The sequence below is a fragment of the Leptonotus elevatus genome, chromosome 1, assembly GCF_054856555.1.
Source record: "Leptonotus elevatus isolate MCC_2025b chromosome 1, RoL_Lele_1.0, whole genome shotgun sequence".
Lineage (NCBI taxonomy): Eukaryota > Metazoa > Chordata > Actinopteri > Syngnathiformes > Syngnathidae > Leptonotus > Leptonotus elevatus.
In genome coordinates, this window is record NC_141239.1 from 21,983,454 (window position 1) to 22,007,152 (window position 23,699).

The following is a 23,699-nucleotide window of genomic DNA, read 5'->3' on the forward strand; positions in this document are numbered from 1 at the left end:
GGCAGCTGACGACTGACTCGAGGGGGGCATGGTGGTTCAAGGTGCTGCTATCCAACCGCTTGCGCGACTTCGGAGCAGGGGGTTTGCGACCATGCAGGCCTTGGTGTCCACCGACACCCAGTTGTCAAAGAGGACAAGAGTCACGAGCTGGTACGAGTGGAACCATGGCTCAGTGTATAGTGGTACAGTGTCCACCCGGAGACAGGGAGGTTGTGGGTTCAATCCCTAGCCGGGTCATACCAAAGATTATAAAAAATGGGACCCATTGCTGCCCTGCTTGACACTTCGCATTAAAGGGTTGGAATTGGGGGGTTAGATCACCAAATGATTCTCGAGCACGACCCCTGCTGCTGCTCACCGCTCCCTCAGGGGATGGGTCAAATGCGGAGAGCGAATTTCACCCCATTTGGGTGGGTGTGACAATCACTCAGTGGTACTTTAACTTTACTTTAAGGTGCCGTCAAAAAGCCTTGTTTGCGGCATCCTGGATTCCTTCATTGGGGTACACGTCGATGAGCTGCAGAAAGCTGTTCTTGGCCGAAGTCTGCTCGGGCAACAGCGCCTCGTGCCAGAAGCGCACGTAGAGGACCGACACGAAGCTGGCTGCTAGGCGGAACTGGTTCTGGAAGAGAACCATCAGGATGCTGTAGATGGCCTTGGATATCCACCGAGCATTATGTATAGCACCGGGATGGCGGTTGACGGCTTCTAGGTAGAAGGTCCTGGCCTCCGTGCGCATCTCGGCAAGGGGACCGGGGAACAGGTCGTCTTCTGCCGCTGAGAAACTGGTCTTGTTGATAAGCTCCGTCTGAAGTGGGGCACATTCGGGCTGTTTGAGCATCGACATGAAACATGAACTAACTCGCCTAATGATCGGGTGTAAGCTGATGAGCCACAGTGATCACAACAGATTCAGCGCAGACCTGCATGGGCTGTAACGTCGCGCCCACATTCGGCAACACAAATCCGAGTGGCTGTTGAACACCAAAAAGGACGTGCAGCGCGGAACTTTGATAAAGAAGCCTTTATATAAACATTTTTGGGAACTTGGGTCATTTTACAGACTTTTCGCTCGTCAAGCTAAAAGTCAACTTTTTGCGACACCTCTAAACGTTGTTCATTCGGGTTCTTCTTTCGTATACATACTCCTATGACGAAAAATAACAGGGGCAAAGGTGGGGAGCGAAACTTTTTGTCCACCCATTGGGCGTGGGCCAATATATATATATATGTATATATATATATATATTCAAAATAATAAATACATAATATAAACTCTATATTATTATTATTAGTGAGTAGTGAGAGTATTATTGTATTATTTAGTTAGTTAGTTATTTAAAATACTAATTTATTTATATTTTATTGACATATATTATTATTATTATTATTATGACTTACTCTGCAAAGTAATCACACATGCACACAAAACATATTCATAACCACTGTGATGATATTGCCATCTTGCAACACTTACTATACGTCGCTAGCATAGACTGATGAACAAAGTCACATTAATTGTTATTGAAGTAATTTTTCAGACAAACTATGTCTATGACACTTGATAATTTCTCAGGGCAAACCTGCTGATCACTGGCAAAGTTATTTGGGAACCGCTAGTTTATGAGACATGTAAATGTTAAAAGTGTGTCCAACAACAACACGGCCATGACGTCCTCATCTAGGCCAGCAGGTAGACACCAAGGTGACCTCACTGTATTGATGTCATGTCACTTGACAGAACACAGACACATTAACGCAATGTGAAAAATACTCCATTTAATGACATCATGCTATTTTCCAATAGGATTTTCCAAAAAGGATATCAAAATACTGTAGATCTACTTCAGTTTTGCACTCATGCCTAAAATTATAATGTGAGTAACCAGGAAAAAACATACTTATCTAAGCGTTATACATTTTGTGTACAAATGTAACAGCTACCACAAGATGTCACCATTGCAGTAAAGGCCACTGTTTAACAACCCCCCCCCCCCCACACACACACAAAAAAAAAACCCTGTAAAAATAAAAAACACCATTTGATACAATATGTAAAAAATTTACAATATTTAGCAGAATTAAATTTGTTTTTAAATTAGGTAAAATGCTAATACATGTTTTATTTTTTTGTCAATGAATGACAAAAATAAATACATAATTGAATGTAATGACAATGGTTTTGCCCAAGCTCAACAATATTCATCTTTGGAATGCAACTTTTTAAATGAGACTTTGTTGGGTTTATTTATTTGTATTTGTTGTTTTCAAGATCATTAAAAATGAGGGCTTGCCTTTAAATTATTGAATGAATTAATTAAAGGCAAATGAAGTTGTTGATAAAGCTTTGTTTATTTATTTAATTTAGTGCTCCAAAAATATATACCGGTATATATATAAAAAAAAAAGAAGAAAAAAAAAGAGGACATACAGCAAATTCTGTTTGGTTTATTTTTGCTCTATTTAAATTATTATTATTTACTGTATTTTTTCAAATATTTTTGCTCCAAACATCATTGAAAATGAGGACATGCCCTATACATTTTTAAAGGATGTTTTGTTTTTGATATGCTAAAAAAAATCAAATACAACTAAACTATTCAAGTTTTAAATAAAATTTGGTATTTTAATTTTGACTCATTTTTAAAACAATGACTGAGAAATGTCCAACATAATGTGCACCCCTATTGGCATTATATGCTCTATTTCCTGGGAAAATAAGGGAAGTGGAGCACACACCTGGAAACATCTCATCACTTTTTCTCACATGAGAACCAGAGGGTCCGCCTCGGCTTTGGCGTTATCTGCAGGATGGGCACGACCACAGGCGTTGACACCGTATCTCTTGGCAATGCAGGGTGTAAAAAGGATAGTGATAAGACACATAATGGAGAAACGAGGCACAATCTTAATGTCAACTGTGTGGAGGACAATAAAACTAAAATAGGCCACGCCAGTCTCTCATTTTACTCAGGGGGAGAAATTAGGGTTTATCCTTGGGTTCCTCTCTAAAAATATATTTGTATTAGTCTGTGGCATTCATACAAACCTATTTATTTAAACACTTTTTTTTTTGGCAGTGAGGGTGCCAGCTAAGCCAATCAGAGCTGACTTGTTTACCAAGCAGCATTTTTATTGTGGCATTTGGCATCACTCTCTTCAACCGGTCCAATATTGAGCTTTTTGTGAACCACCAAATCTAAGTATTGGAACGGACATTATCACTAGACTGTTGCATTCTTCATTTGAAATGTTTCAGTTTTTGGTAGTTTCTGCCTTCAGACTCCTCTTCAAGGGGGTAAAATGCTTTCTTTATTGGGTTCAGGTCTGGTGATTGACTTGGCCAGACTATTTTTCCCCACGATGAAGTCCATCGCCTTGTTGCATGATGAAGCTTCTCCCGATTCGTTTGGATGCATTTTCCTGTAAACATCCAGACAAAATGGTTTTGCAGACTTCAGAATTACATCATCAAGAAAGACTTGTGAGCCCGTCCCAGAAGCAGCCATGCGAGCCATGGCATTAACTCAACCATGTTTTACAGATGAGCTTGAGTGTTTTGGATCATAAGCAGATCCTTTCTTTCTCCATATTTTTCTTCCCGCCATGCCTGAAACCAAAATTAACCTCTAACTAGATAATTAGTAGATAATTGATGGGAAATGATGGACAAGTTGGGATTTAACCCCTTCAGACCCACATTTCTGCTGGGCATTTTTTTTCTTCTTCTGATTTTTTACTCTTTTCTCACGTAAGAACAACATGGAAACGTGTTCTTATCTATTTATTTGTTATAGTGGACACCAGAATAGTATGGCTGTAATGTGTTGTAAACTTACCAAGCTTATATGTAACATTTTTTTTAACATGAACATCATGCCAAATCAACTTGCGATTGTGATTGGTTAGCTAGGATCCAATCATGAACCAGAAGTGTTGACATCATCTAAATTATGCATTTTTATTGGTTTAGACATGCAAATATGTCATGCCCTCTGCAGTCATCTATGGGTCTGAAGGGATTTAAGTAGGACGTGGCCTTTGCAATTTTGGAAGAATGATTTAAAACAATTTTGCGATCATTTTTTTCTGAATTCAAACACGATGAGCACGAACCAAACATTTAATGCAAATATGGATAAAGGTGTGTGTCTGGTTTCCTCTTTTGTTAACATTGGAATAATTTGTCCTATAATCTCAGTGACTAATGCAACAATGTCAAGGCCTAAATTCCAGCATGTGCATAAGATTGGTGTCTGTATACAACTGGGCACTGGTCCAATTTTCAATGGCTTGCCCTGGCGCACGTTTGAGCTCACTTTTCTCCCAGGAGTTAAAATAGGAATTCTTCAAATGTTCATAAAATACATTTTTTTCTTTCTCTAATATCACAATACACCTCTCTACAGAGTAAACTGACCATACCTGTCATGCACTATGAAGGCACGTCATGTTTTTGGTACCAAGTAGCACGATGATGAGTCTACTTTAAAGCGCAGACAAGCCGCTGCACGCTCACATGCAATACGTCTCACACGTGTCATAACACTTCACTAGAAAATGTGCTCAGACCTTTAGGTTAAACGGCCGGATTGTGTTGCACTGAAATGTTGTTAATGTCCTTTAAACTCCCTCCATGACTGTTTAGGTAAAGTGAAGGAGAAATTTGTGTCACCTGTAAGCTCGTTGAGTCATTTTTGCTTGACAGCACGAGCGCTTCGCTCCCAAACAAACAACAGCGACCTCTCGGGGTTGCAGCAAAAAAAAAGGGGGACTTTTCCGTACTCCCGGGGAAGTGCTGCACGCAGCGCGGCCGACGCCTGAAACAGCAGAAGCAACGCAGACGCAGCGTCAGCCTCCAAAAAAACCTAAGCCGCAAATTATGTCTGGAACATGGAAAAGATCATGTGGCCCCCGCAGCCGGGCCGAGCAGGGGCGGCGAGAGGGAGCCGCTTTAGCGGTAACGGGGTTGGGATTGGACGGATACGATTTACATTCCTTCTTCAAGGATGTGATATCAAGACAAGGTCAGAGCGAGGCTAATGCACGAGACGAGTGAGGAACGGCAGGCCCGGTGCCGCTAAAGTCAAACGGACGAAATTCCTTTTATTTAATTGTCCCTCGTTTATCGCGGCTACGTTCGAGAACCCACCAGGATAGACAGCCATGTATTTATTTTACTGTCCACTTGTGGTCACTATTCTCACGTTTGACACTTACGTGACTTTGAATGTGTGTTGCTTTAAAAGGCGGGGCATGGCGTGTTGAGTGATGTCAGTGTCAGCGAATGAGAGTGTAGAGTTGGCCAAGTTTGTTTAGGTCAAGGTTATTAACGTTAACAAAAACTAGGCTTTACACGATCAGGAAGAAAATGACAACCAATCATTGATCTGAAGATAGAGTAATATATTTATTTAAACAACTTTTATATATGGCCTGACCAACAAATAGTGAAAACCAATGTATAATTGACGCTAATAGAAATGCATGGGGGACAAAAAAAAATACACAAAAAAATATTTAAAAACACACACTCATAAACATTAAATATAACATATAATATCTTATTTCATGGAGCCGATCAATGACATCATTGATTGATTGGGTAAATCAAGACATTGCAGAAGATCACCAACATTTGCATAAAATTCGAAATATCGTCCGATCTCGAGCCAGCTGTTCATTGGTATAAAGTCTAACGAAATAATAAAACTAAACTTAAAAAGATTTCATGAATGAAATAAAATAAAAACCAAAATGCTTTTAAAAGAACAAAACAATTATTATATATATATATATATATATATATATATATATATATATATATATATATATATATATATATATATATATATATATATATATATATATATATATATATATATATATATATATATATATATACTACATTAATAAAACTAACTAAAGCAAATTATAATTTTCGTGATAAAGGCCTTAATGTTTTTATTTTGCACTTGACAATTACTAATGATAATATTAATAAAAACTTAAATAAAACAAAGCATTTTTGAAAAAATAAAAACGAATCAACTTGCTCTAAAAACTACGTTAAAACTAATTCAATTTAAAAATAAAAAGTCTAAATGAATTAAAAATGAACTTTAATGAAAAATACAAAACTCTTATAACCCTGGTTCATGTCAGGGCTAGCTGATAAGTGGCTAACTGTTAGCCAGTTTGGTTAACAGTCAAATCCCGCAATAGCATGAAAATGTACAATTAAAAAATCCACAATACAGTGACACAACAAAAAGTGAAAGTGGAAGACTGTATTTCAATTGTCCATCTATTGGGCTGTTATAAGATGAACTTAATTAGTCCCACGAAAATATATATTTTTTTATCTGTTATCGTGGAAAACTGGCGAGAGGAGCAGTCAAATCAATGACACATTGAAAAGAATTTCTGAGGCATGGCCATGCCTTCTATAGACTTTTTATTTGTGTTTCAGCTGACTCCAGCAAGAGGAGCGATAACATTACTTCAGTGAAACTGTAAAACATTGCTCTTGCTTATTAAGCCCATGCACGGACTATTTTTGTACCTATGTACTAATTTTAGTCATTCTGTTGATCTCTTTTGTCCACGGTGGCACTTGTCAAGAATAACTGCTGAGAGGAGCCATCGCATCAATCATATGACACATACAGTACAGTATTTGTCTGGGCATGCTGTGGGCTCTTTTGACTGAGGATTATTTCTAGTTCTATTTATTTCAATTGTGTATCTATTGGCTGGTATTGTGAAGAACTGGTGAGCGGGCAACGTGCATAATCAAATGACACAGAGCTTCCAATTACTGGGGATCTCCTATGGTACAATGAGGGTTAGGGTTGACTGTGTTAATCGTATCACACATTGCCGCCTCTCTGAACTAGTCTGATCCAAATTTCTGTTTTAGAATGAAAACCATTTGACTGATGATGTGACTCGAGATAGCTCCGAACTTCAAGAGCAAACTCCAATCTGAGTGATGACTGAGCTCGATGAGGTCGACGGTCAAATGAGTTTGTGTTTCGAGCTTTCTGCCATCTCAATTTGCGGAAGAGCGGATGGTTTGCTGAACGCCAACCATCACACCAAAGCTACAATCATGCATCACTTTTCATTTCTACAAGGAGCAAAAGTTGAAATATTAATGGGGATGTTTTTTTTGGGATGCTAGCCCCTCTCGAGGAAATACCTCAAAGTTCACCAACATCCGACGAGCTGCACATTCCGTCGACAGACCTCAGAGCCCGGAGGTGCTTCGATGTAATTGCAGAGGAATAAAATCCGAAATGCTGAAAGAGACTTGACTTTTAGGCACCTTTTGCTCCTGCTAAGAAGGGAAATCCAATATGGCGGTTCTTGGATGGATCTCTGATACTGGCGTCGGAAAATCACTTTGCTATCACCAGGGGACAAAGTGGAGACAAATTAAAGAAACGTTATGGAATAATTTGAAATACAGAAGCGCCTTCAAAATCATTTGGATGGTGCAGTGGCTCGTAATGGGCAGAATAGAATCTCTATTGTTGTATGTGTGTTCCTTACAATATTTTGGGACCAGCCAGCCAGGACATATTTTATGTTGTGCTAGCTTCAATGCTAACAATACCACTCAGAGCATTTTTTGTTTTTCCTTTAGTACAAACGACACGTAATGTTTCAAGACTTTTAGCATTTAACACGTACATTCATTGGCTAAGCTTGCTTAGCTTTGTCGTTTTCACAGCTAGATTCTGTCCAATAGCCAAAATGTAGCTAACGCCAACCAACGCATGCTTATTGCTGAAAGGATGACCGAGCCAAGAGAAGAAGAATGTGAGAAAAGTAGCTTCTTGTGAACAAATGATTGGGATTTGAATAGTTTTCTGAGTCCATCTGTCTGTTATATTTGACGATATCGACCGCTGAGTAAAGTATACTGCTATGGTAGCTTCCCTTGCTAACTAGCTAGGTTGGGTAGCTGCCATATGCTCGCTAAGTGTAAAAAAAATAAAAAAATAAAATAAAAAACTGAGTTATACGTATGTGTATGCTTTGTTTTTGTGTCACTTTCACTTTTCTGAAAGGAACCAAGAAAAGAGCAGCATTTTGTCAACATAGGACATTCAAGTCCATCTATTTGTCAAGAAGGAGCACACAGACTGACTGCTTAGCTACATGTCACTTGCGATCAAAAGGTTGAGTGTTATATGTGTATGTTTTAAACATTTTAAACAGAATTTCACTTCCAATTTGTCACCTGTGAGCGTGTAAAAGAAGGAGGTTATAACGCGCCATTAGTGTGAAGGGAGGACTCTCGTGACACACTGGAGAGATTAGCGTCCATTATCGAAGCCGTTGCCGCTACCACCTAGGGCAGCTATGACAGCTCACAATTCAAAACACAGGAGCCCGTTAGGACCACACGCTTTTAAGCCGCAATGGCGGTGGGGAGCGGGATAGGGGCCGACTTTAAGATGGGTGTGGGAATCAATTATCCCACTTCAGAGACAGGCAAGGCCAGTGGGTATTGCAGGCAGGATTAGTGTCCATTCTTGTCATGTACTGACAAACCCTCCCGCTGATCTCCTTCGAAGAAGCAGGTATTATTAAGCAGCCTCCCCACTGGGGGCCCATAGGTCTTCAATCCCTATGTGGGAGTGAGTGACAAGCTAATAATGTTGAAGGGGAAAAGGGGGGTGGAAATGCATTCCTGCGCCTTCGAGTGCTCACCTGTGTGAAATCTCCAATGAGCTCAAAGTGAAATCATGCAAAAACTTGACCGTACAATGGCATTTAAAAAATATATATATATTTTTTAGTTTATCGTCTTCTGTATGACCTGGTCTATAAAAAATATGAATGGGAGACTTTTTTAAATATGAAAATAGTGCGATAGAAACCATTCAGGCTACATACCAGGAAGATTACATTATTATTAATATTATTACTATTTTTTTTTACAAAGTTTCTCTTTAAACAGCATTTAGTAAACATAATAGTCAAGTCAGTTTACTTCGATTTGGGAATTGGCAATTTCACCCCTAAATCACTTTTATTTGTTAAGTCATTTGCTCCCAAAAACATATAAATATGTTCAATTGTCTCAAAGGCGTATTTACCGTATACGTTTTTTAAAAATGTTTTTTTATGTTAGAGCATACAGAAGGCTTTGATGCAACCTCTGCAAAGAACGGTTGAAGTAGTAGTAGAAATGGTAGTTGTTACACAAACGGCCAGAAGGTGGCAGCAGAGCAAAAATAGATCAACCAGGGCCATGTTGAAAAAAAAGCTAATTTACCCACAGTTCTAAACAGATTCGTGAATAATGATGAAACTTAGCCATCTTCTAATGCTAATTGGTGCAAAAAAAGAAACAGATAGACTTTAATCTTTCTTTTGGTAGGTTGCATCTTTTTATAGCAATAGAACACAATATTCTGTGGGCCTTGCAAAAACCAAAACCAAAACCCAGTAAAACAGCCGGGAGCGAAGGGGATTGTTTCTGTAAAAATGGCTGGGAAAGAATGAGTTAAAAGTCATTTTTTAAAATGTAATTAATTGAAAAATAATAATCGACAAATTAATCTTACATTAAATGAACGAAAACTATGCCTGATCCCGAAACCTAGCAGGTTGAGCGCAGCCCAGGTGTGCGGCTGGAGCGCTCCCAAGTTGGCATATGACCCACCCTGTGTTTACGTGCCACCACTCAAAAGATGTCAGGTGGTTGCTGAGCCGCTAAAAGCTGTTTACACAGGCCATGAGGGAGGCTTGTCCCCCGCATAAAGCTGGCAAACGGAGATGTTATCTATGAATCAGCGCCCGTGGCAAAAACAAATTGTGCAATTACACATTCTTTAATCGCTGCTACCTTGACTGACCATGTCAATGTGACAGCTGAATCACACGTCGTATTCATCACAACTCCTCCAGCTTTGATGATAATGGAGTGCTTTGTAAACACGCTTTTTATTCCTTCGGGGGCTAAAGTCTCGTATGGAATGAGGCCAAAACATGATTACAAAAAATAAAAAATAAATAAAAAAAATTAATAAATAAAATATACATTTGAAAAATAAACTAACAAAAAAATTATCATGATGATACAATACAATACAATAATTGCAAGCATAAAATGTGTACAAAATACAGGTACTATATAAATTGATATGTCTATGTTAGCTATGCATTTAATTATCAAATTTAAAATTGCCTGTAGTTTTGGTGATATAATCTTCCTTTCTAATTAAATTGTTCAGTAGGCATGGGCAGGAAGTAAAGGACATTCATGGCTGACAGAATGTTAATCTGTGTGAATTACATTTTTCTCCATCCTCTCATATGCTCATTAAGACACAGTCTGTAAGTATATACAGTAAACATTGAAGTTTATATTCATGCTTAGTGTGCATTATTAGTGTTAACATTGGCTCCCATTTATTTCAGCTGAACTCCGTACATCATTACTGTATTTCAAATGCAACTCTTTCAAAGATGGCGTTTTGACATGAAAGGCATTTGTAGAAGAAATGTGTTTTTATGTTAATAGAGCATCATGCATGAATGGTCTAAATCTAAAGCTAAATTCACCAGTTCATGTTTTTTTTTTTACATGTCTTACTTGAAAATTCCCTTTTGCTGTAAATAACGAATCGTGACTGTCGTCATTTTTAAATGGGATGTCTGCATTCAGTTTCATCCCATAAATGTAAAAATGTAAAAATAAAAATAAAGATAAAAATGGACATAAGTGTGACAAAATGTCCTGTCTGTAATTCACATATTTATTGTTGTAAGCGTTAAGGGACCAAAAAAGAATTCATTTTATTCATCATATCCATTTTTTAAATAATCGGTTAATTATTTGGTTATTATTATTTATTATTTGGTCCGCCTAAAATCAATATCAATCAAGCCCTAGTTAGAAAAAAAGAAAATATAATCATACTGACCTAATAGCTATTTTCTTTGTTACCTACACCACAAAGCTAAGATTTTGTTTCTTTAACTGTACAGCATTTATCTGCTTAATACATCTAGATTGCTTTTAGCATGTTTAATAAACAAAAGGTAAAGAATATCAAATTCAATTTGTGTACATGCGTGTGGACCCCCCCCCCCCTCGCTCACAACTCAAGCTACTTGCTGAAGTGCGAGTTGTACAATTCATGCCTCAGCAGTTTTACACGTCATTCTGCTAATCCTCAAATTGAAAGCGGTACCAAAAGGACTAAATATTTTTCATGAGCGGGCCTGCCAGAGCGTTCAGGTTACTCGCCGGGATGATTGATAGCTCGCCGGCGGATCTCAATGGCTGTCAATGTGACAAGTGATTACCGGGTTTCGTATTTGGAGCGTTTGTGAAATGGCCCGCGGTCGTGAAGTTGCCGACAAATTTGTGAACTGCGCGTGAACCCGCCTGGCTCGCATGTGTGCGGGCTTCTCAGCGAGAGCCGGGGTCTCGTTGAGGCAAGACTGGACTGATATTTAACCTGGCTGACAATCGTTAACCCAAAACCGACTCAACATGGAGCCCCGTCTGTCTTTTTCAATCGTGACATCGACTTGGCCATGTTAAACTAATTTGACATGAATATGGGCCGCCGCATGCGGTACAGGAAGCAGTTAGGTCCACAATGCTAAATGGGAATTTACGGACTTTTTAAGTGCTTGTATACAAATAGTTGGGTCTCTGGTAGGCATGATATTAAATTCTGACGGTATGATAACCGTGGGCAAAATATCACGGTATCACGCTATTTAAATTACAGCTCAGAAATTTCCTTATTTGAAATAGTGGGTAAAAAAAAAAAAGCGTTAAAATAAATAAATAAATTATATATATATACATTTTTCATTTGATTTCTAAATGACTTTTAAAAACAAATTTTGAATATTTGTTAGAGAAGAAACACGTACCATGTTTAAATACATAAACAATTGTTAATAGTCTTCTGTTCGAACTCTTCATAAGTTACAGTGTCCCATCACTTGTGAGCTATTTTTAGAACAGAGCAGTGTTGTTCTTGGGGCTAACTAGTACCCGCTGGCAGGATTTTATTAATTATTTTTTTTAGAACAGAGCACATTTAATAGAGCGAAAAGGCATCCATGTTTGCAGTGTCTCTGTCATCCTTCTCTGTACATAACTCGCCCCTCCCTTCCCCTCTCAGTTCTCCGAAAAGGAGAAAAAAAGTTAATTGGAGGCAATTAACTTCAAAGAGACAGCTCATTCACAAAATTCTGCAAGCAGCCAATCATACGGTGCCCTTCCTAGGCGTTCACTCAAAAAAAAGAAAAGAAGAGCTCATTACCGGTGACACCCAGTATTAGCGGTTATTGAATATTAGACTTTTTTAAACCACGGTAAATCGTCAAACCCGTAATCGGTCCATGCCTACTCTCTGGCATAAACGACAATGTCAATCTTGAATTTTCTGCCTATTTCTGAAAATGTGTCAGTGAGCAAGTCCTTTTGCACCTATTGTTGCATAACAGTGGGGCTAATTTACATAAATTAAATGAAAAAAATTCCCCTCCCAAATAAGTTTCTCCATCCATGACATACTAAACCACGCTGGGTGAAGATCCAGAGCCACTTTCAAGCGACCACACTAGCTGACTCGGTTAAACTGCTGTGGTGAGATTAGCGTTAGCTTGCACAAATATACTGTAATGTTAGAGGACATTAACACATTTTCCGTTTATTTCTATCAGCTAAGCTTAGCCCCTTGTTTACTATTTAGACATACAACATTTGCACTATTTTCTACTTTTATGCCACATTATCATGTGTCGTATTATAAATAAACATTATGAAGCTAATGTTAGCATACGGACACACTACATACCCTTGTAGTCGCAGATGAAACATACAGTTGAACAACTTTGTCCACTTTTGCTTTGCCTCTGTCTCGTGTCGTAGGGTTCTGCCAGTGATCTGATCCGGAAGGAAGTGCGTCGTCCCATTTTGCCGAAAGTGGAAGTTGGTTGCATGTAACCCCAATTGATATTTGGCAAACCAACTTAATGGTGCATTACTGCCATCTATTGATATTGTCTATCCACTACAAGAAAACTAATGTCAATTCACGGTGGCTGAATGTTGTGAAGTTTGCTGAAGCCATCATTGTCGGGATATAAAATTATTTATATAAGTACGTAGCATTTTGTCCATATTGCAACAAAATTAGATGAAAAGACACGTGATCGTGTTTACTTGTAATCATACTTTGGCCAGTTAAAAACATGGGTACGTGGGCTGGACTGGCCATCTGGCGTGCAGGGCAGATGCCCGGTGGGCTGGGAAATGGGGTCTTATTTTTCATTGTTTTTTTTGTTTTTTTACAATATAGACAGCAAACTGAACCAATCAGTGAGAATACAAATGCTATAAAAATCTGTCTTTAAAGTTGCATGTTTGATTTTTGCAGTCTATGTACATTATATCCATTACATTCACACCATAGCAAGCAAACAACATTGCTGAGAAGTCAATGTTTATCACACCATCCAAGTCATGGTTACATGAAATAAAATGCACACATCCAGAACTGTGCTCAACACATTTATGAAACAAGCAGGAACAAACCTGAGCAAAAAAGAAGCTTTAAGAATTGTGAAGAATGACATTTTTGTGTCAATGCGCTTTTTAGACATGATTTTAATGAATAAGCCACTAATCGCAGTATGCAAAACTGAGTCGTCTCTGATTGGCTGTGAGCTAGCAACTAAAACTAACTATAATTGTAGCAAAAATGCCCTATGTCAATAATTCCAGGGTTCCTTTTAAGTGTATTCATTTATTGTATTGTTGTACATCCATTCAGATAAAGTCAAACTTTGACTATTGTAGTTTACTTTTCTTTATTACACAACACTTAGTGACCTTTATTTTTGTATTGAACTTGACAAATACTCCATATATAAAAAACTAAAACTAAAACTAAAACTAATTAAAAAGAAGCCTTTTTTTGGGGGGATCAAAGTTAATCTAAAAACTACTGAAAACTACAAAAAATAAAAATAAAAGTCTTAACATAAGAATTTTTTTTTATGAGAAACCCTAAACTTTTATAACTCTGTGTCTCTCCGCTCTCGCTTTCTCTGTCTCTTCCACGCTGCTGCTGGCTGCCCTCTGTCCCTGTCGGCCTCTCTCTCTCTTTCTCTCTCTCTGCTGCCTGCTGAATGGGAGGAGCACTTCATGTGCTCTTTGTATAAGAAGTGTGGCGCGTCCAGCTGAGGGCTTCACACAGCTACTCAGGAGAAACGAAATGATCTGCTCTGGAGCCGCAGCAAAATGCTGGATGGACACCTACTCCTGGGATGGTTATCGTTCACACTGGTAGTCCTCGCCTTCTACTTGCCACCGCCCAGCGCAGCCTATTTTGGGTGAGTGAAGCTGCTGTCACCTTGATTGTTGTTAATTAGGTGGAGTAGCATCAGAGTTGGGCAATTATGTTTGACTAGAAAATGCTATTTGAACGTAAGGGCAATATTACTGTCACCGACTTGTAAAGAATGACATTTCTTTTTAAGAGATACATTGTTTGGTTTCTATGATGAAATAAAATGAATGACATTTAATTTAATAAAAATAAAAAAAAGCCCTCTTCAATATTGACTCTCGCCGATGTGTCCCTAATTGAATGAAAAACTATACAATAAATATGAATAAATAACATTTATTTGCCAGGTGTTAGGTACTTGACATATACGGGCACTGAGTGACTTTTTTTTTTCGTGATCAATTTTGGCCCAGTGACTCCGTAATACATTTAAAGAGAAACCCAAGTAGCAGAGAGAGGAGCAACGCATGCTGACATGAGTGAAATTGTTAATTTGTCGCAAAAAGTCAAGACAAATGCCAGTCATCGCGAGGTTACAGTAATGCCTTAAAATACTGCTTCACAGAAATAGCTAAGACTGCATGCATGTGACAACATGGCAGCATTAATTGGATAGTCCAGAAAAGTGATCGAAGTATGTTTGATTGAGTGCCGGTTGGGACTGTTTTTGCTCGTAAAAACCAAACAAAACATATCGTCAGTCGAGTGCAAAAAGGTGAGTGTACATGCATACCCGCCTCAAAAGCAACAGCTGGTAACAATAAAGCCATCTGACTGACTGCACTGGACTGGTGGTGGCCCAAACGTCTGCTGTTGGGCTTGCGCAAAAAAAAAAAAAAAAAGAGAGAGAGAGAGAGAGAAATCCCCCCTGCCCGCCCACCCAATCCAGCATAAACATCACACACCTCAGGCAGCAGGAACTATTTTCTTTCTCAGCCATCGCTCATATGAATGAAAAATAACACTCACGGAACATTCACGTCAATGTTTCATGAGAGTGGAGGGCAAAGGTGCGTGTCCGAGCACGAGGAAAGTAGGCTATAGGAATTGTGACCCGCCGTGACCTCTGATTTGGCACTTGTGTGAACTTAAAGCTGCCAAAATAAAAGTAGATTGCTGTATTTTAAAGGACTAATCACCAGATTCTGTGATTGTACCATTTGATTTTTGTAGCTCGGAAACACATTAATAAGCAGTGAAGACTGTGAATGGACTTTGCCAAAATCCTGTTCAAATAAATTCTAAAGCCTTAAAAGTGTCAAAGAGACATTTGAATTGAAGCATGAGCCGCCATCTAAATGGTTTCAAATACAGCATAAGTGGCTCTGGTTTGATGTGGTCAAAAATAGGGCAAAATTTCGTCTACAAGCTACATCGGGGTGGGCCGTATACAGCCCACAAGAGCCCGTTATGAGGTTCTGAAGAAAACAAAACCCCCTCAGATCTGATATAAAACTACCCAAAAAACATTTAATCTACAAAATAATCATTTGATTGATCATATTATTTAATAAATTGAGCACAAAATGGGCCCTGGAAGATTTTAATCTATCTCATAGGACTAATCACTGTCTGCGTCTCTTGTTACTTTCTCCCCCGCTGAAAAGTTAGACGTATATTTCCAAGTTTGAAAAGACAGCGTTTTAAAATCAGCAACTTAGAAGGTGCAGCTAAAAATGAAATTTCCCCAGGAATAAGTTGCAGGTAAAAGTGTTGTAAATGAAGTAAATTTGACTCTATTTAGAGTGGGACCCAATAGACTCAGTTTTAGAGTAACATTTACACCTGGAAGAGAGTAAAATTAAGAATTGAAAAAACTAAAAGTCACTCAAGGGTTGAGTAACAAACTCACGACCTTCAGCTTGAGAGACAGCCTATCTATTCCCTGAGCCATGCAGCTCCTGCTGTTAGTATATCACTCGTGTCAGCTGAAATCTTCCTAACTCCAAGAGACCAAAAACGATGTTTTTCGTCTCCTCTTGGCGATAATAGTAGGAGGGGCATAACTCGGGTGGTAGTGTGGCAGTCTAACAAGCTGAAGTTCATGAGTTCGTTCCTCAACTCTTGAGTGACTTTTATTATTATTTTCAATTCTTTATTTTACTTTCATTCAAGTGTAAATATTAGCCTACTCTAAAACGGAGTCTATTGGGTCACACTCAAAATAGAGTCAAATTTGTTCTACTGTCAAATTTACTGTGTATGGTATTGAAAATGGAGGGGTTAGTTAGACTTGTTGGTTTGCTAATGTGCTTTAAAAGCTGACATGTTACACAACAAACAGTTCCCATTGTCTTAATTAATTCACTCCTAGCCATTTTCACTGAAGCAATCCCCTTCACTCCCGGCTGCTTTACTGGATTTTGACTGATTTTGCAAAGCCCACAGAATATTGTGTTTTATTGCTTTATTTTTTTTTATGTTTCCGTTTTGCAGCAATTAGCATTAGAATATAGCTAAGTTTCATTATTATTCACAAATCTATTTCAAACTGTGGGAAAAACAGCTTTGTTTCAACATGGCCTTGGTTGATCTATTTTGCTCTGCTGCCACCTGCTGACCGTTTTTGTAATAACAACTATTGCTTCAACCGTTATGTGCAGTTCAGAGGCTGCATCAAAGCCTTCTGTATGCTCTAGCATTTAAAAAAAACCGCGCATAAATACATCTTTGGGACACTTAAAACATTAAAAATAGAACGGATTTGTACGTTTTTGGGAGCAAATGAGTTAATAATATAATGACATGCTTTTGTTAAAATACCTCAAAAATCAAATATTGTAGCACACTTTACACACCCTATTTCTTGTCTTGCTGAAATTAGCCAGGGCAGCCGGGTCTCATTCAAGTGAGTCAATGAATTTCGCCCCACTTGGTGGGTGTGACGATCAGTGGTACTTTAACTTTATACTCCGCCGGTGAGTCTACATTTCGAACGAGGGCGGAGCTGGAGAGGCTCGGTGAGCTTCCCCACCTCTCGACATCTCGCCGGCAAGTGTATTCCGAACAGCGGTCTGAATCTGCATGACTGGACTTTGTCAGCGAGTGTTCATACGAATGCCTTGCAGTCTCCTACTCCGTGTGGCTCAAATGTGCGTTGCAGATGGCTGCCTGCTTGCTTCTAAGCCAACGAAAGCCCTCTTGGAGGCGGCAGTTCATACCCTTCTGGCTTGAAAGCAGGAGTTCTGAGTATTCATAAATTGCGCCCCCCCACTCCTACCAACCGCCACCCCCCTGGTGCGTCACTGTCTGTAATCCCGCAGACACACAGAAGACACGTGGTATCCCAGATTCCCGTCTTCCTCGCCTGTTGGAAAGTGGAGCTTGGCAGGCCAGCGAGCACTCGCGTCTAATGGCCCTAATGCTCATGTATATTTACTCGCTCTGTTAGCATTTGTTTTCAATTGCCTCTGTGCGTCTGCGAGGGGAAGCGCGTGGTGTTATAGCGCTGGCTTGAATATGAATGAGTTTGAGTGAATGATTGAGCCCCGAAGCTCAGGAACATGACACAGAAGAAAGAGCTGGCGCAGGTGACTCAGACCCCAAAAGTGGCCGACTGCCCAGAAATTCAACACCGGTGTCACACCGGCTCAGTCCGGGACAAACAACACCAGCCTGCTGGAATAAATATTCCTCCACATGGGGGCCTCCCGGGTACTGATTTACTCAAAATAGAGGGTCAACGTTGCATACCCAATTTCCAGAGTGCGGTGGAGCGTAAGTGAAACATAAACACAATCGTCTCCCGGCCATGGTCTGCGCGGCCGAGGGCGGGGAGGGATTCCTGGCGTAGTCGGGCGCCCGCTTAAATTGTCATCCTTTGCCACAAAAATGCGAGCGCTCGTTTTCTTTCCCCCCGCGCCTGTTGTGGCAGGTGCTGCCTCTCCCACTGAATCCGTTATCATTTGCAATCGGAAAAAGTCTGCGGGGGCTTCAACACTCCGAAGGACGTGAATGGAGCCTTAAAGACGTCTGGTATTGGTTTAAAAGTCCAGAAAGGCATTTTTTTTCATTCTGTGGTCTTGTAAACTGCGCTGGATTGCAAGGAGGCAATGGTTTGTTTTTATTTAGTTCATGTGAGACATGTAGAAAAAAAAAATCCACCCACAGCTGGAATCACCAATCACAAGAGAACCACAGTATCCGGCATGAGTAAAAACACAGGTCTCTGTTACTTGCTATTGGATTACCTTTAGTAGATTGACACTGCTTAACGCTATGTAAAAATGTTGTAAATAAAGTTGATTGAGTATTGAGGACAGGGTTTGCTCAAAGATAACATTTTATAAAATGTCATCGCTATGTGAAAAACACTTCTGTCCATCTTTGTCATTTTTTTTAATTTTTATGTTTTTGCGATGAAACTGAATGCAGACATCCCCAAAACGTAACCATGACGATATTAAATGTTTTCTTTAAAAACGAAAATCCTGGGGGGCAAGATGGTGAAATAGTGGTTAGCACGTCTAGCACACAGTTGAGAGGTCGCAGGTTGTAGACTTTGCATGATATCCACGACGTGCCTGTACAGGTGTTCTCTTGGTGCTCCAGCTTGCCAAAACATGCATGTTAAGTTCTAACAACTCTAAATTGTCCATAGGTGTGAATGTGCGCCGGGATCGTTGTCTATATGTGCCCTGCAATTGGCACATGGTGAGTCCAGGATATACCTTCAGCTAGGATAGGCTCCAGCTCAACTAAACCCTAATGTGGACAAGCGCCATACAAAATGGATGAAGGAAAAACTGGTTTCAGTGGACCACATCTTAAAAACACCTGATTGGAGAGTCAAATAAAACAACAGAAAACGTGTCCTTAAAGTGTAGAAAATAGTTTTGCTGTTACAATGGCTTGGCAAAAGGACAAGAGAATACGCTCTTAGTCTTTACCATGCTAACCCTGGATCACCTAGTTATGGGCTATTACATTGGTAGTTAGTTTGTTAGCACAAGCGTCGCATGAAGTCAAGTTATTTTGTAAAACTCTTAATCACAAAAGAGTCTCAAATGGCTTCACAATCCCACAGTTGACAAATATTAGAGGCATCCCCGAGCGTCAATACTAATGAATGTTCCTCATAGTTGTCAGCAGTGTTTTGTAAAACACATTTCAAATGGCATTTATCCAGGTATGACGTTCCAACTCAGATGATACAAAAGTGTACACTCATTAGTTGATGACTGTTGAAACTTGATAATGGCGCTTCAAGCTATTGACGTTTTTTTTCTTCTGTTGCTAGTAAAGCAAATACTACCACCCTTTCTAGTACCTGTTCAGCCAGGGTTCTAAGAGTGCCAAGCAGATATGGCTGATGCTAACCACTGCTAGTTGCTTAACGGGCAAATTCGTTATCCGTCATCCTTGTAACATACAGAGCCAAATATAAACACACATGTTAATGTTAGCTTAGCGCTGGATGCGGACGTATATCGCCGCATAGTTTCCACTTTGTTGAAGCTGTTGTTGTTCTGTCCTAAGCATTGCTAACTAGACTAGTCTAGTCAAGCTAGCTATCTCGAGGTTGATAGTGACAGATACTTTTATTATTGAGTAGGAAATCCCTCATCCATTTTGTTTGTTAGCGTCTTGTCTTCTTCTGACAGATGTGTTTCATATGGCTTGTTTTTCACAATTTCCTGCAATACTATTTTTAAATTATAGCCAAGTGGACTACACTTAAAAATGTTGGGGTAGACACCGAATTACAGTAATTTCTGGACTACAAGTCCGCTACTTTTTTTCACTTGCATTCGACCCTGGGGCTAATAAAAAGGTGCGGCTTATCCATCAGATCACAAGGGGGCGCACTATAAAGAAAGCGCAAGAGCGTCAAGCTTAGCAAAACAAACCAAGTGAGCCCAAATACAGTAGAAGAGACAGAATGAGAGCAAGACAATTTGTGCCCTCTTTATGGAAAAGAAAGTAGCGGGAACCCGCTGCGGTAACTTCAAAACACCTTCGGCTTACAGTCGGGTGCGGCTTATATGTGTAACAAACTCGAGTATTCCCCAAATTTAGCTAGCGCGGCTTATAGAAAGGTGCGCCTTGTAGTTCAGAAATTACTTTATTTCTTACGAGCGAGTTTGAAAAACATTCTGTCATCACTTGTTTCTGCTTTGTTGTTTTTTTCAATTATGTCCCAAAATAATAAGCTAACAAATAGGTCAGGAGGTGAATCTGTAGTATTTTCATCACTGCTCTGAATCAGTTCCCGCAGTGTTTAAAAGTCGCTGCCATGTTTCACGTTGTCATTTAATAGGCTACATATAAACATTTCCCGAGCCGGGCGTGCATGCTGCCTGCCGTCCTTTCCTTCTTTTGCCTTGCAGTGGTTTCGCGGGGAGCTCCTGGATGATTACGGCTCATTAGGAGCAAGCGGTGTTGCCGGGCAGACAGTGGTTGGTGGGTGGCGTCTCATTACTGGGGCCTTAAGGGCTGATTAGGCCTGACGTGTGGCAAAGGCGGGGAGCGCGGTCGATAGGCAGGGATTTCCCAACTTCATAGGATATCCTGTGGTTTGAGCCCCACCTCAAGGGGTATCGCTTTACACAGCAGATAGGACTCTCTCAGCACTCGTGTGCTGACATCACACCGACGCGAGAGCTTTGATAGCTTATGACTTCTTCTTTGACACAACTGGATTCACATTACGCTTTGGATTTGGATATGATCCCAATGGAGTAGCCTACTACGCTACACTGCTCTACTCTACTCCTACTCTGCGAGGTTGTGATGCCATTCAATAGCAAAACTACGGAATATTTACAAGATTACATCTTTCTTGTTACTTTCAGCCATGGGACGCATTTGGCCCCTGGACCGGACACCCCTGCTTTTGAGTAACACAAGGAGAGTGGGAACCCAAATGAGAAAACAGGCAGCCAGCTCTTGTGTAAAAGTAATTCGGCCTCAACTTAAGCTTACAAGGCATGAATGTAAGAATGTGAAACATGTCTCACTGTTGACTTTAAAGATTAAGTCAGGAAAAGCACAAAAAATACTACACACCTTATTTTTTTTAAATGTGGGTTATAAAGAGGCAATAAATGGCTGTGCTGAATATTTTTGAATATGACATTGCTCAGGAGGGCTTGTAAATGTGTTTGGCCGTGTCACATCAGAGAAAGTCGAGCGTCATCGGCCCACCGGAGAGACTGCGGCAAGGCCTTTAAAAAAAAAAAGCCAGCTCCAGCTGTTGGCGGTGTATTGCGCCCGTGCAGCGTCACATGACACGGCGAGGAAATTCCCGTTGATGTCAAACTCTCATTGGGATGACGTTTGATGCTGTTCGCAGACCAAGTAGTCACAACTGTTAGAAAAGTAATAAAGGCTTAAGGATACTTTTAGCACCAGGCTAACAATTTTCTCATTTGTGACCTTCTTTAAGTTGTTTTGCGTACTCCAAATTAAGGTTTTATATATGGAATGTACTCACTAGGGTTATGAGTGAGCTGACGCTTATTGATGATTTACAGTCTTCGATGAACAGAAATAACTTTCAACTTTTTTTATAACTGTTTTTGGAATGTGGGAAGAAGCGACAGTACCTGGAGAAAACCCACACAGAAACAGGGCAAACATACCAAATCTACATGTTGGAGACGAAGCAGATGTGCTAACCACTAGTGCACCATACTGCCCTAAAACAATTTATTCCAGCTTTGATGCACATATTAATGCATTCCCATAAACATACAGTGTAGGGATTTTCTTGAAAAACAAAACTAAGGCCCTTTGACGCGATCTGTAAAACAAAGTTTACCAACATCAATAGTCAGGATGTAACGATATCCAAACATCACGATACCATATTATCACGATTTGAAGCTCCTGATAACAAAAAAGAGGTCACAATATTGTGAAAAAATGAGCTCATACAAAAAAAAACACACAACGTTGTGCTTTTGTACATAACAGCAATGCATATAAACAACCTACAATCACTAATAACATTTATTATTGAGACACTTACTTGCTAATGCACGCACACGTTGAGTTCCTCCACACATTGACTCGCTTCACAAGCATATTACGTTCCCCTTCATCTGACGATTAGCATGGATTTTAAACATAGAAGGGCCAAAACATGCCTTGTGAAAATTAAACTACACTAGAAAGCCACCAGAGGGTGCTAGAACTGCACAAATGGAAATCAACCTGACTTTTTTTTAACAGATGTGCTGCTTCGTGACATGACGACGACGATATTGCGGCAGTTTTAATATCGCGATATAACAATATTGCAGTTATCGTTACATCCCTAGTAAAACATCATCTCTCCAATAAACAACGATACGGTACGTACTGTATTCGATACATGGGGTGAATACGATTCAAAGATGGCTCGATCTTACAGATTCAATTTGGTTAGATTCTACAGGACTATGATCTTATTCAATATGGTATGCCTGAGTTTCATGTTGCTATCAGTACTGTAAATGTGGTATTTCCTTCAAATATATATATATATATATATATATATATATATATATATATATATATATATATATATATATATATATATATATAGGATTTTGTAATGTGGAACGACTCAATTCTAATTAGATTCACTCACATCTTTTTTAAATCATTTTTTGTTACAGCCCTACTCTAAATACTAAAAAGTTGTACCTTAGCTTACTCATATTCAGTATGATGACATGGAGCCATAATTTATAATTATGGTAAAAATTAACAAAGAAAAAGAAAACCAGAGAATTAAGAGAAATTCTCTCTGAATGCTCCGAATTCCTGCTTCCATGCCAGCGTCAGACTGCGCAGAATAATGTTCATGTCATAGGTCAATCTCACATAGTCAATGCGATCGTCCGATATTGCCTTCCTGAGACAGCTAAATAGTTGTTGAAAGCAGTTTTTTTTCTTTGGGATTTGGCAGGTGGAAAACTCTCCTCTTTCAGCCACTGAGGAGTGACTGATTCAAACAGCTGCTGTTTTGTTTTTAATTCTTGTAGTCTTGCCTTTGAAAACGAGAACACGGCGTTCCGATCCGCGTCGCGTTCACTCAGCAAAAACCAGCCCAGTTGGGGGAGTCTTCCTTCTGGTGTCGGCGCTGCGGTATGCTTGCGCGCCTGAGGTGTGTGAGGTGCGTCGGTGCGCTGGTACAGGCCTGCCCTGTGCCATGCCGTGGGCTGGAACACATGGAGGGTTTGGGGGGTGGGGGGGTCATGAGTCACGGGGGCCGCTGCCGCTCGCCCAATCTGTGCCAGTCACACAGTGACCATAACAGAGCCGCTGACCTTAGAAGCACACAGCACTTAAACCTCTTACTATGCCACACACTCCCATTCCCAAACTACCACGGCTCTGGATTAAACAACCAGCCTCTGCTCTGACTTT

General features: G+C 39.8%; 2 protein-coding genes across 4 annotated transcripts in view; one reads left to right on the top strand and one right to left on the bottom strand.

The window, feature by feature from the left end:
- Positions 1-2,779: 2,779 nt before the first annotated feature.
- The window catches only part of LOC147181240 (uncharacterized), an 84,919-nt gene continuing 63,999 nt past the window's right edge, over positions 2,780-23,699 (bottom strand). For 2 of the 3 annotated variants that reach the window (XR_015096863.1, XM_086092919.1), the window contains one exon: positions 2,780-3,423. Coding sequence is in view for 1 of the 3 variants with exons in the window: in XM_086092919.1 (XP_085949045.1) it covers positions 3,291-3,423 (133 nt within the window). In the remaining 2 variants the exon portion in view is untranslated. Of the gene's footprint in view, positions 3,424-4,675; positions 4,869-23,699 lie in introns of those variants that run through there. The other variant, XR_015096864.1, reaches the window with a different exon arrangement.
- Positions 14,238-23,699, top strand: part of wnt9a (wingless-type MMTV integration site family, member 9A) — a 31,369-nt gene continuing 21,907 nt past the window's right edge. The window contains exon 1 of the mRNA XM_086092906.1: positions 14,238-14,385. Within this exon, the coding sequence (XP_085949032.1) occupies positions 14,294-14,385 (92 nt within the window). The 5' untranslated portion in view covers positions 14,238-14,293. The remainder of the gene's footprint in view (positions 14,386-23,699) is intronic.